The following is a 14,034-nucleotide window of genomic DNA, read 5'->3' as shown; positions in this document are numbered from 1 at the left end:
CAGGACTAGGGATGCACAATATGATGTATTCAGGACTAGGGATGCACAATATGATTTATTCAGGACTAGGGATGCTCAATATTGATTTATTCAGGACTAGGGATGCACAATATTGATTTATTCAGGACTAGGGATGCACAATATTGATTTATTCAGGACTAGGGATGCACAATATTGGATTTTTCCCCCCCGATATCCGATATGCTGATATTTTCCAACTCTTTTGGACAATTGCCGATAGGCGATAGCATGTGCTAATTTTCCCCCACCTAATTTCAGAGAGCATCAAGTCTCTCCTGTAGTGGAATTAACACATTATTATGTTTACTCTTATCATGACGGCCCACTGGCAGATGCAGACATCAATACAATGCTTTTCAAAATGAACACATTCACTGGGCAAAATAAGAAAACTACTTCAACTTAGGTTATGTAAAACATGCCACATTTTTACTTAGTAACATTTTCTTTCAAACAAAACTGTAAGATTCACCCTACTTAAACAGGCTTGGATGATGCTCTCCCTGAGACAATCCTGACAATGGCCACCACAACCAGGGCCAATTTTATGGTCATTTTATGGGCCTGTCAAAGCGGCAGAGATGTTCGTTTCAGGCCGATACGATCTATCCGTGTAAAACCTTCATTGGCCGATAGCGATGACGTGCCGATAACGCCCTGCATCCCTATTCACCTTATGTTCAGACCTTACAGTGGGCCAAATTCTTCCGGGTCCTTTTAACACTTCCGGCGGTCATGGCACAAAATAAGAGAGTTGTTTTTGGAGCGGACAGTGCAGGGGATAAAATAAAGAACGTAGCCTACTACTTTGAGCCGGTACACAGCAAGCAAGCGAGTATCCACTGTTAGCCAGGTCAGATAACGTTATCGTCGACAATGACGAGCACTTTCTTGTAAAACATACCTGGACTCCAACAAAGAAAGCTTCAGATAGTTTTCTCTCCTCCGAGTTGCGCTCGAGCCACTAACGTCAATAAGACCCGCAGACGTTAACGACTTAACGAGTTACATGGCGTTGCATTCTTAGACATTGCCGTTTGCTTTTATTTGGTATGTTACATAGAAATTGGCTAAATTATTAATTAATTCAGAGTTAGATGATATTGGAGCAGCCAGCCATTTTATTTTATTTTATTTTTAGCCACACAACCGGGTCAAATGGGCGTGGCTACTTAAGGTGAATAGGAGAGGTGTGATTTTGCTTCGTGGTTGCAGGGCTGGACTCACCTACTATCTGTGGCAGGGAGTATGCCTCCAGGTCCAGCAGAATGCTCCCGGTCTGCAGGCAGGTCCTGAGCTCAAACAGGCTGTGCAGCGTCAGCGTGGACACGTGAGGCTTGCTCCACCTCTCCCCACCCTCCTCCACCTTCTCCTCAAACTTCACCCACCTGCGGAGAGATCAGCCCAAACTCAGCAGTTCTGACCGCAGAATTCAGTTTTGAGGCAGCCTGGTTGCCGAAATAATGTCGCTTAGGTTTCTGCAATCCACGGATAGGTAGAATATCACGTTTCTAGATATGAGGTTTTCAAAGTAAACGCTGTTCTGTTTCAAATTTACGTTAAGGTTGTAGTTTTTTGTTTTGTTTTGTTTTTTTGCATGTTTTTAGCGGGGTCTTATCTGGAGGAAACCCCAGGGGAGAGAACATGCAAACTCCACACAGAAAGGCCCTTTTTGACGAGCCCACCTGGGCCGAAGGCACTGAGGACATGGGGATGGGTGACAGCGCCCACAGGTGGGAATCAAACCCAGGACCGTCTTGCTGTGAGGCGACAGCGCTACCACTGCACCGCCGTGCCCCGTGAGATTCGTAGGTTTGCAGAAACGTGAAAATGCCACCTTTTAGAAAGGTAAACGGCAGACGTTTTGTTTCAAATTGACGTTGTGATCGTACGTATCCGTGGATTGCAGATGCAGAAAGGTACAATGCTGACATTGCTGGGTTGTATGAGGCGGTGCTTTTTGACCGCAGGAAGAGAGAGGGATTGCAGGAAGTTGATCTGGAGGACCCGCGCGGGCCTACCGCCCAGCAGGAACGCTGTTCCTTTAATGAAAACTACAGAAGGCTAGAGGGCTACAGGCGGGTCACCCAGCACCTGTAGTGTCTCAGATGTAACCCTCAACCCCTAAATCCCAGCTAAAGTGACCCCAAATCCTAAACTAATGAAGGCTAAAGCCCATGGCACACCAATCAACCAGTATCCAACAACTGCTGGATCATGTTTGACTCATGTGTGCCATGGGCTAAAGCAGAAGTGTCTAAACTTGTTTGAATGGAGGCCAGCTTAGGTCATGTGAAAATACCGGGGGGCCAGCTGCCTCTTTCATCATATGGGTTATTTAAAAAAAAATCACATACAATTGTACTCAAAGGATTTAGTTTAGATCTGAAAACATTCTACTTGATGCCTGTCTACAAACTGTATGATAGTGCCGTCATCGTTTGGTGAACGGGGAAAAACACAACGTGAACTTGCGTGGACTTTGGATATGCCTGGGCTAAAGCAGTGGTTCTCAAACCTTTTCACGTCAAGGACCCCTAAAGTGACACAAATTCAAACCATTCAATCTCTCTCCTTCCTCACAATGCACCTTTTGTTCTGTTTGTTTGTTTAAGAGTTAATAAATTATTGTTTTAACTTTTACTTTGGTGTATGACTCCCCTCATTTGTTACTTCCTTGAGCCGGGTTGTAACATATGAGGGGAGTCACACACCAAAGTAAAAGTTAAAACAATAATGTATTAACTAAAACTGAGAGAAAATAACTAGACACCACAATCTAATTTATATTAAACACAACTAAAGATGCATGGGTGAGGAGGGACAGAGACTGAATGGTTTTAACCAGAGCCGTGTAGATAGAAGAGTCCCGACATCTCCATTCACTCCAATGGACCAGTTTTTTTACTCTCAAGAGTTCCAGGAAGTAAGGTCCTGGATTAAGCAGCACTGTCGAGTTGCAGCAAAATGGACAGTTTGTGTTGTTCTTCGAACGTTTTTTTTCTTCCTTGAATCGAATTGTACATTATCAGCTTTATTTTAGCATGCAAAAGTAGCGCGAGACCCTTTCCTGGCTGTTCATTGGCTAATGAGTCACGCATTTTGGTCCTCCGCTGACGCCACTCTCTCTCTAGGCTAGAGGACACTAGTCTGAGGTGTTCTTAAGCACAATGGGCCCAGGTGCACCCAATCAACCTAACTACCCCAACACCAGGCTCCTGCAAGACTGGTGGGAGGGTTGTCATACTTTTAGATGTTTTATGACAGAAAATGTATGAAACCCATGACCAAAATAGTCATGTCATTGTGTTACTTATGGTTGGAATTCTAGTGAAAATAAATGATTACCCTTTTTGCTGGGGACCCCCTGGAACCCCCTCAAGGACCGCCGGTGGTCCCCGGACCCCAATTTGAGAACCACTGGGCTAAAGGACTGAACATGTGGAATCTGACCAAACATCTCCAAACAAGAACAAAGCCATGGCACACCAAACAAACATCTGATTGTTGTAGAATGTTTAATTGGTGTGCCATGGGCTTGAAGACACACTTATGCCAGTCTGTGTGTGTGTGTGTGTGTGTGTGTGTGTGTGTGTGTGTGTGTGTGTGTGTGTGTGTGTGTGTGTGTGTGTGTGTGTGTGTGTGTGTGTATACCTTGCAGACTCTTTCCACTCCAGTTCACCCCCCTCGTGTTGTAGGGTGTCCATCTCAGTGAATATGGTGGGTGTCGGGGTGCCGTCATCTTCCCCCAGGATGTAGCGCAACCTCTCTGCTGCGGGCGACACTAAGGGATGGAGACAGAGACAGCTTCAGTTTATTTTGAGATCCTTTCCAAGTGGACATTGCTCCTAAAACCGGCTGTCTAGTCTAGATTTAATCTAGGGACCCAGAGCCAGGCCCTCTGATGACACTGATAATGACGTCTCTATCAGCCTGAACCCTTTTCTAATTTGACTCTGACCAGATCAATCTCCAAGCCTGGAGGTGCTATTCACTTGTATCACACCACTCTGTGTGTGTGTGTGTGTGTGTGTGTGTGTGTGCGTGTGTGTGTGTGTGTGTGTGTGTGTGTGTGTGTGTGTGTGCGTGCGCGCGCATGCGTGCGTGCGTGCGTGCGTGTGTGTTAGGGATGCACCAATATATTGGTCATGCATCGGTATTGGCTGATATTTGCATTGGTGCCATTCAATGATGACATTCACCGCAGTGCTGGTGTGAAAGACGGTTGTAAATTAAAGGCTGTTTGATACATTTGTATGATTGAATTGGTGCTCATTCAAAGATAGTGTGATGAAGGGCTGAAAGACGTTATAACAGTTCAGTTATTTGTTAATAGGGAGGAATAAATAACAAGAGGGAATAAATAGCAACAAAAACAAAACAAACAAAAAGCAAAGACCATCGGTATCGGCTGGCCAAATTGTTATTCAAATTTATGAATCGGTATGAGCCCAGAATTTCCCAATCGGTGCATTGGGGGAGGGGGGGGGGGGGGGGTGAGAGGAGGATCAGGTTTTACAGAATGTAGGTAAAGTGGATGGATAAATCCAGGAGGAGGCGGTAATGCAACATCTTCTGGCGTGTGTCTTTAGACCTGCAGCTCCGTTGAGGCAAGCCAGGCCAACGTTTCATCGTCCAGTTCCATCAGGCCGCGTTCTCCATGCGGTGGCCGGTGTTTGGGGCAACTGGTGGTTATATGTTCTACAGTCTGTGCAGGGGCTCCACACTCACATGAAGCACTGTCCTTAAGACCCCACCTCTTCATTGAGGCGCCGTAGCGTCCGACGCCGGTCCTTAGGCGGTTGAGAGTTGTCCACTGCTTCCGGGGCACACAAGCATTTGTGTGCCTTTAGTTTCCTACAGTGTGTATAGCTAAAATCCATCCATCTCTGTGTGTAAGTAAACATCAATATCACATGACCTCATGGCCCTGAAAGGTCCCAGTGGACTGAACATCAATGTGGAGCGGAACAAGCCACATGTGACGTTCACAATCTCCATTTACACTTGCACTTAGATAGGCCAATTGACCTTTCCTAAGCCCCGCCCCTAGGTCAGAACCTAGCTCAACGTTCATGTGTAGAGAGCAGCAGAGTGAAATGAAGTGGAAAAGCTGTCATCAAAGGTTAATATCTCAAAAAATATACATCACATCACTTATATTTCGACATTGTGAGTGAGAGCAGAAGTAGCCAAAGGGTTTGATGTATAATAACGTATTATGTAGTGTTAAAATTTGGGGACTGTCACAGTTAATGTTTGAATTTAGTAAAAAAAAAGTGCAGCCTGTAGGCTGGCTCCATAGGTTACAAGCTTGCTCAACTGTTATTGGAGCACAGAGCAAAAAGGGGCGGGACTTAGGAAAGGTCCACTACACAATGCATGTTAACTAATTAGAATACAATACAATGTTTCACAGATGTCTTATGCTAGAACAAGGTGGTAAAGTGTCATTTACAAAGCATCAGGAGGGAGCAACTGCACTTGACACACACACACACACACACACACACACACACACACACACACACACACACACACACACACACACACACTACACACATACTACACACATATTATATACACACATATTATATATTTTTTTTACTTTTATACTGTTTTAAGTTGGAATTTCACCCTTTTCGCCAAAACAGAGTTTTGATGTTTGGTCTTTTAATTCTCCATAGAAAAAGTAAGAAATTACATCATTTTTAAGATGTGAAAACAGTTGAATCAATGGTTTCCTCTCAAATATTTAACTTAAAGTGTAACTAACCCCCAAAACACTTTTTTTCAGCTTTTAACCAATATATATGACTTTGGGGGTGATGTGTGAAGAATTCTGGTAAAAATTTCCACATTTGAGACCAAACTGTTGCCATTCTACCATTTGTATCATTTTTCAGCAGCATAACTGGCATATCTATGGGTGGAACACTGCTTTTTATTGCCCTCAAATGAATGGGACATTTGGTACAACCTGACGTCACGTTGTCCCCAAAGACTATGGGATTTCAAGATAGTTACTCCCCTACTCCCCCTGTACCCTTTCCCGGCTCCTCACAACTCAAGCCTATTGGAGGGAGGGAGGGGTTATTGTGTGTTTGCAGCTGCAGCTCCGAGGCTCCCCAGCCACACAGTCACACACAGACCTCACCTGGCGTTAGTCTGCCAGGACTCATGTCATGACATGTAGCTTTCTGCTCAGTCAGCGACAGACAGCGTGCTGTCAGTATGTAAAAAACAACGAAACAAGCCGTGTGTGCCACGTGTACAGCGCAGACAGCTCCCGAACAGAGAGAGAGAGAGAGAGAAACAAGCCATGTGTGCGGCCATGTAGGCTACAGCAGCGGACAGAGAGAGAGAGAGAGAGAGAGGCTGCAGGAGCACGCGCAGCACCTGAGGAACAGAGGGGGAGAGATGTAGGGAGCTCTGCAGCTCTGCCCTGCGCTGCGCCCTGAGAGGAAAAATCAGAGGTGCAGTAACTTTTAACAAGAATGACGAAAAGCCCCCAAATGAAAATTAAAAACGGATTTCATGGCGCGGTATATCGCAAGTTGGACGAGGGAATGACGTGGAGAAATCTCGCATTGTGATTACATGAGCGTGAGAGCGGGGCGTTTGTCCCGACTATTGTGCTGTGCTGCGGTAACCAGCCTCGCGTCACTAGTCTCTTTTAACGTAAGTTTAGACAAGCCACACACACATACATGGGAGAAAAATAATTCAATTTCTAGTTCGCCACTGAATGGCCAAATTTATATAACTTTCAACCATTTTGAGCAACGCTGTTTCCATACAGGCCACCAGCGTTGGCTAGTTGTTGATATTTATAAAGATATTGCAGCTCTCATATAAATTATTTTCGAGGCGGTGGGCAAACTGTATTGGCGTCGATTTCCGGAAAGAATTCTTGAGCTGAGCACAGCCAAAGAGTATAGTATAGACAAGAGGATACGTCATTTCTTGGTTTTTGCCATAGGTTTTTTCAAATCACCGTTTTGTTACATATCTGGGGGGTTAGTCCCCCTTTAAGTACAATTTGTGATTTTTTCTTTAATACAAAATAAAAATGTGTGCCCCTTAATATTGCGGTCATTACCGCCACAACAAACATTTTGCAGGATAATAAAGTTTACTGAAAGTTTGTTGATTTGTTGGATTCGATTTGATTTCCATACTTATGCAATGGTTACCTATGTGAGAGCCAGGTAGGGTCCAGCGGGAGGCCACGTCAGAGGCAACAGAGGAGCCAGAGTCCTGCATGCTCACTGGAGACGACACAGGGAGAGAGAGATCCTCAGGCCTGCTTTGGCCCTCTGGCGTCAAGTCCTCTTGCTGAGGTCGAGAGTCCTTAGCTCACCACTACTCGCTCTCCACCGTGAGTGGGGAGAAGTGACACATTCATTGGTTCTCACACACGTACGTCCTCGTCGCTTCTCATTGATTTGGTCGCCTTTGAGTATCGCTTCGCAGTCAACTTTCAGTTAGCCATGTACGGTTCGCTGTGTTGTCAGCTGGGGGGAAAAAGGTATTCTCTAAGCTGTGGCAGAAATCCACTGTAAAATCTCCAGGGCAGCAGAGAGCTAGAGGCTTTAAGAGGGTTGACGACACACTTCGCAGGCCCCTCTAGTACTCTCCTCCCACAGGCACCCACCCACACACACACACACACACACACACACACACACACACACACACACACACACACACACACACACACACACACACACACACACACACAGAGTGTTGGGCAAGTTACTTTCAAAATGTAATATACTACATATTACTAGTTACTTTCATTTGAAAGTAATAAGTTACTTTACAATATTACTGTCTGTGTAGGAGTAACTCGTTACTTATTACACTACTTTTGCATTACTTTCACCAAAACAACAGCAGCAGCAGAATGACATCGCCGCCCCGGAACCATCCCGAAAAATAATTTTAACTGCCTTGAAGTCAGTGTAAACAATCCAAAATTCTAAATGTTATCCTTTTCCTTTGTTATTGTCATCTATAGTGTTGTTTTTTTTAAACAGACAGTTTGATTAGGAAGTGATTGTATGTTTTTTAACTCATTGAGTGCCAGCCACTTTTGGAGAACGGAAGCTCCCAGTGCCAGAGTTTCAGAGCGTTTTCAGTGATTTCTCGAGGCCCACAGAATATTGTGTGATATTACTAAGTAAACACCGAACACGCACAAAGAACGAGGAGACTCTCTTCTATCATCTGCAAAAAAAAGTTTATTGATCCCATTTTCCGTTCTTTAGTTATGAGCCGGAGAAGATAGGCTGTTTTGAGCAAAAAGACAGGTTTCAAATTATAAGCTGAGATATTCAGCCTTTTGTGAAATGCAGCATTTCAAGCACATTCACTGACTCTAGCTAATATTTTCTGATGTAGTGACGTGGTGTAGTTCTGTGGAGCCTGCGTGCCCCACCCCCCTCTCCCCGCCTCAGCTGCAAACTCCTCCCCACACGCACCCAGTCTATTTTCGGAGCCTCCGTTTTTGCGCCGGGCGGCTCCCGGGCGGCTCCCAGCGCGACAAGGAAATGCCAAACGGGACTGCAGGGATAGGTTTGGCCCTTCGGCGTCGGGTGCTGCCTTTCTGGCGGGTAATCGTGTGGAGAAACTATATGCAGACAGACAGACAGAGGCAGAGGAGCTCAGTTGTGTGCGCGGATTGACTGATGTTCGCAGCCCGACGTCAGCTGCAGACAGAGCAATCTATATGGCTCTGGCTGCAGCATGCATCGGCTTCTCTTTGATCACGGCTTTTTGCTGCAGTTTTCCGGACCTTTCTGTAATCTGGAGAGCACTGTCGCCACCTAATGAGTCCGTAAAATAGGTTATACACCTTCAATAGCTCCCATATTTGTACAGGAGATGCCTGATGCTTTGATCCACGTCCCACCGTCAAAAAACGCAATTGACGAACATACTCGTCCTTGGCACTCTACGTTACTAAACGAAATGACGAACATACTCGTCCATGGCACTCAATGAGTTAAATATGTCCTTTGATTTAATAAAATGTACCTCAATTTGTAACTTGAGCTACTTGACAAAGTAACTGGTATAATATTACTGAGTTACTGCTAAAAGTAATATATTACATGTAATATGTTACTTTTGTAATGTGTTACCCCCAACACTGCACATACACCAAGACACACACACACACACACACACACACACACACACACACACCAAGACACACACACACGGAAAGCAAGAACGTCCTCACTATGGCCATTACATTTTTACTCATTTCTGCTCAGATCATCCACCTGCATCTTTGCATCTGACTCCGTCTCCTCTGTATGGGCCTCATATTTAATAGTATGTATGCTGTGAATCTGGGGCAGTGGGCTGCAACCAGCAGCAATACAAGGCATACCACACACAAAACATTTGCCCCAAACAACATACACACATGCACACAGACTCACCCACACACACACACACGCACGCACGCACGCACACACACAAACGCGCACGCGCACGCGCACGCACACACACACACACACACACACACACAAACACGCACACGCACGCGCACGCGCACGCACACACACACACACACACACATACACACACACACACACACACACACACACACACACACACACACACACAGCTTGGAGTTCCTCAGCTATAATCAGCTTACAGACTTCAGACTGCATGGCCCCATGGGAACAAGTCTATGCTACCAAATATTCATCACACGACACTGTTCCACGACTAATGCATCAATCAGATCTTTGGCTATATTAAGTATTCTGATCCTTTACTTCAGTAAAAGTACCAATACAGCAATGTAAAAATACTCCATTACAAGTAAAAGTCCCGCATGAAAGATCCTACTAAACCACAAGTATTAGCAGCTAAATGTAGTAAAAGTATTAAAGTAAAAGTAATGATTTGGTCCGTCTGACTGACATATTAATATATGACATAATTAGATGATTAATATTGAAGCATCGGTGTGTGAGCAACATGTTGCTGCTGGAGGTGGAGCTAGTTTGAACTACTTTATATACAGTTAGCTAGTTAATCCCGTGGTTGCCGGCCTATTAGGGGTCGGGCCCCTGCAAATGGTCACCAGATACATCTGAGGGGTCATGAGGTGATTAAAGGGGGAGGAAGGAAGAAACAACACATTTCTGATACACAAATCTGTGCACATTTACGCCTACAGTACCTGTCCTGCTGCTGTACAAATGTGGAAATTCCAATTACTTTTGGTGTATTTCATTTTTGACTTGATTTCATTTGATCCTTAAAACTCCCATATTCTCCACTTTCCATTGTTTGATTTCATGTCTTGTGTTCCGTTCAAAGATCTTGGTGTGGTGTCATATACCACTTTTAACTGACATGTTACAACCTGGCTCAAGGAAGAAACAAACAAGGGGAGTCAAACACCAAAGTAAAAGTTAAAAGAATAATTGATTAACTAAGGGGCCCTTTACACGAGGACAGTTTCTGGAAGAAACGACACAATAGCGTTTCCTTCACACCTTCTCCGTGTTTACATGAGCACTGTTGAATTTTTAAAACGCCGTAATGTACATGCCAGGTCGCTAGGTGGCAGTGTGATCACCTTATTCTTTGCCCATACAAGGACGCTTCTGCATGACGTCATTTCGTAATCGTCTTTCCGGTTTTAAACAAGGAAGAGAGTATGCCTACCGCAGTCATTTAAGACTTGCCAAAAAGCTGTTTTCAAGCGGAAAAAAACGTAAAGTTTTAATATTTGTCCGGTGAGAACGTAACATATATGTGACCAGTTTATCAGAATAACGCCTATTAGAAATCTTTAACGAGCAGCGAGGACCGGGAGCGCTGAGTGTGCTATCTGTCAAACCCGTCAAACCCCACTGTAGGCTACTGGTAGTGAGAAAACACTGTCAACGTGCTTTTGTAACTAACGTTAAATGCCGACCGGGTACAGCCATCGGCTCCTCGCAGCAGTAATGTTATGAACATGTAACTGAAGTTGGCCGCAGTGTAGCTTAATTCTGAATGTTGCCAAAACTTCATTCATACTGACGTTTTATTTTGAAAATGGTTGCCAACTCGCACACGGCTCTGGCGTAATCGCGTGTGTCGTGTGTGCAGGCACGTCAGAGTTCCTGAAATGAGCCGGCTCAAGCGGTCTCAAGCGATTACACGGCGCCCTCAGCGGGAAGCGTCACCAAGAATTTCACTCTAGAAGGTGGTTTCAAAATGTGTCGTTTCCTAAGCCCGAATTATCCGTCGCCGTCTAAAAGGGAGGCACTAACGATAAAATAATTCCCCGTCACCATAGGAAACCGTCCTCGTGTAAAGTGAGGAGAGTGGGAGACCAGGTTCCTGCAACACAGGGCCAGGAGAGTGGGAGGGTCGTCACAAAAGCTAAAATCATATCAGATGGGGGACCATGGGACAAAATCTTATCAAATGGGGTTCCGTGGTCTAATTTGTGTCAGGGGTTCTTGACATGAAATAGTTTGAGAACCACTGGCTGACAGTAAACTGATTATGGTTTGATCATCTTGGGCTTTGAGGAAAAAGTGAGCAATATTTTTATAGACCAAAGAAAGATAATCAGTTGCATGGGTAACATGTCCCTCTTTGTCCCTCAGAGACACTCTTTGTCCCACATTTGGTTTGTGGGGATCTGGTCAGCCTAATCACAGAAGCAAGGACAATCCTCTTTTAGACCTTTACACTTTAAGATGAGCGAGGCACACTTAAGAGTAGCTCCCAAACAGCAGCAGGTGAACGCTCAGTCAAGACGCTCACCAACCACGTGTTGGTGATGCGTGTAGTTTACTGACGTCACATTCCAACATTCCTGGGCAGTGTTGGGCAAGTTATTCTGCAAGTGTAATAAGCTACTTTTGACTTATTATGCCTTAAAAAGTAATATTACATTACTTATTACATCATCGAGTAATTCATTACATTACTCGTGAAATTACTATATTACTTTCGCTTTTCGCAGACCTATCTCCACACTTCGTTTTAGCGCCGTGCCAGTGCTGGAGAAAGTAATGAAGTGTTAGTAACAAAGTTACTTGGATTAGTATTTGTAATTTGTTTTGTAAATTGTACTCCTTACACTACTCGTTACTGGGGAAAGTAATATATTACAGATTACAGTAATAATATTACTGAGTAATATTACTGCAGTCCTTCAAACGTTCAAAAATCCACGTAGTTACCTCTCACTGCCACTTTGGGCCGCCAAAGTCTGAGGCGTGATCTTTTGGAGATATTAGTGTGTGCGCGTGTGTGTGCGTGTGTGTGGGTGTGTGTGTGTGTGTGTGCATGTGCGTGTGTGTGTGTGTCTCTTGGCACTTACCTGCGGGGTCAGAGTGCTCCTGATGCACTACACCTCCCTCCTCCTCCTCACAGTGCTCGTCTCTGTCATGGTGATAGCATGGATGTGGGTAATAGTCCCGGTGCGAGTGCTCACGGTGTCTGTGGTGATCATAGTGCGTGCGTCGTCTGTCACGGTCAGTGTCACTAGCGTAGGAATGATGTCTGTGCCGTTTCCGCCTATGGGAAACGGGAACGCCAACGTAGACTGGAGGGGACTCTGAGAGAGGGGGGGGAGAGCAAAGACTTCATTAAGAAGGTAGTGTGCCACACACATAAAAACACACGCACACACACATACATACATACATACACACACACACACACACATACATACATACAAACACACGCACACACATAGACACACACGCACACACATACACATACATACAAACACACGCACACACACACATACGCACACATACAAACACACACAAACAGATGCACATAAATAATGTGTAATGGTAACACAACCTGCAATTGTAGAACATTTCAATATTGGACCAAATAAAACATCTAAATGAAAACACCACCCTATGTGAAACATATATGTCATCCTGGGCCTAAATATATCCCTCGTCGATTTAACGTGATTTTATCATTTTTATTGTGTTAACTTATTTTGATGTCTATAAATTGGTTTGAATGTATTCTCTTTTCCTATGGTTTTATTGCGCCTGTTTTAAATGTCTGCATTGAACTGCATTCTATGTATGAAAGGTGCTATACAAATAAAGCTTATTATTATTATTATTATTATTATTATTATTATTATTATTATTATTATTATTATTATAAGATTGTATCAATTCAAGATCCATCAGGAACAGAATAGCTCGTCACTTTTAGAGAAATAGAGAATGTTTTCCTCCATGTTTGTGTAGATGGTCCGTGCCACAGCGCAGGGTTGTTCTGCTCACCGTCATCATCATCATCATAGCGCCGGTGACCTCTCCTTCTGCCTCGCTGCCAGTCTTGATAGTCCATCCTGCAACAGAGATGGGGAGACACAGAGGGTTACTAAGGCCATGTGGGTACTGCTGAGAGGGAGAGAGAGTCACAACTCAGACACATTTATCTGAAGCTAAAATAAACCATTTTTTCATTCATATTTTTCTCCTGTTGTATTATGATGTGCTGCATTCCTACTTTTTCATACATACTTGAAAACACTGGGAGCAGATGGCTCTACTCATGTCTTTTCTTGAAGGTGAGCCTATGTTGTTTGGGGAAACTGACTGCATGTTATGTTGGCCAATTGTCTGTGCAGGGTTTAGTTGTATAGGCTAATATAATATATTTGGCCTGTACTAAGGTAGTTTAGCCTTCTTTTAGTGGAGCAGATCAAATGCACTTTCAATGTAAAATCGTTTACATCTGGAAAGAAGCACCAACAATTTGTCACAAATACTCCTTGGAGATTATTAGTTTGATAAAACCTATTAGCCACGCAGAAATCAAGATTTTTCCGATATGGTCCTCATTTCCAGCCCAGAAATACTATTTTATTTGTATAGAGCTGTGAAATATGAATGATCTTGCTATCAAAGCATACATTTATCACCACAGAGAAGCCAGATTTAATTTCAAAATAGCTGCCATTTTAAAAGATTGCTGCTATTTTCACCATAGAATTTCACA

General features: G+C 44.1%; 1 protein-coding gene across 1 annotated transcript in view; it reads right to left on the bottom strand.

The window, feature by feature from the left end:
• The window catches only part of LOC310777773 (electrogenic sodium bicarbonate cotransporter 4-like), a gene marked incomplete at both ends in the record, with an annotated part of 51,628 nt that extends 38,248 nt beyond the window's left edge, over positions 1–13,380 (bottom strand). The window contains 5 exons of the mRNA XM_083638135.1: positions 1,249–1,409; positions 3,676–3,805; positions 7,218–7,292; positions 12,377–12,613; positions 13,314–13,380. Coding sequence (XP_083494261.1) covers positions 1,249–1,409; positions 3,676–3,805; positions 7,218–7,292; positions 12,377–12,613; positions 13,314–13,380 — 670 coding nt within the window. The remainder of the gene's footprint in view (positions 1–1,248; positions 1,410–3,675; positions 3,806–7,217; positions 7,293–12,376; positions 12,614–13,313) is intronic.
• Between the last annotated feature and the right edge of the window lie 654 nt (positions 13,381–14,034).

Source organism: Poromitra crassiceps, assembly GCF_964638095.1.
Source record: "Poromitra crassiceps genome assembly, chromosome: 6".
NCBI lineage: Eukaryota > Metazoa > Chordata > Actinopteri > Beryciformes > Melamphaidae > Poromitra > Poromitra crassiceps.
This window is presented reverse-complemented; position numbering and strand designations above follow the sequence as displayed.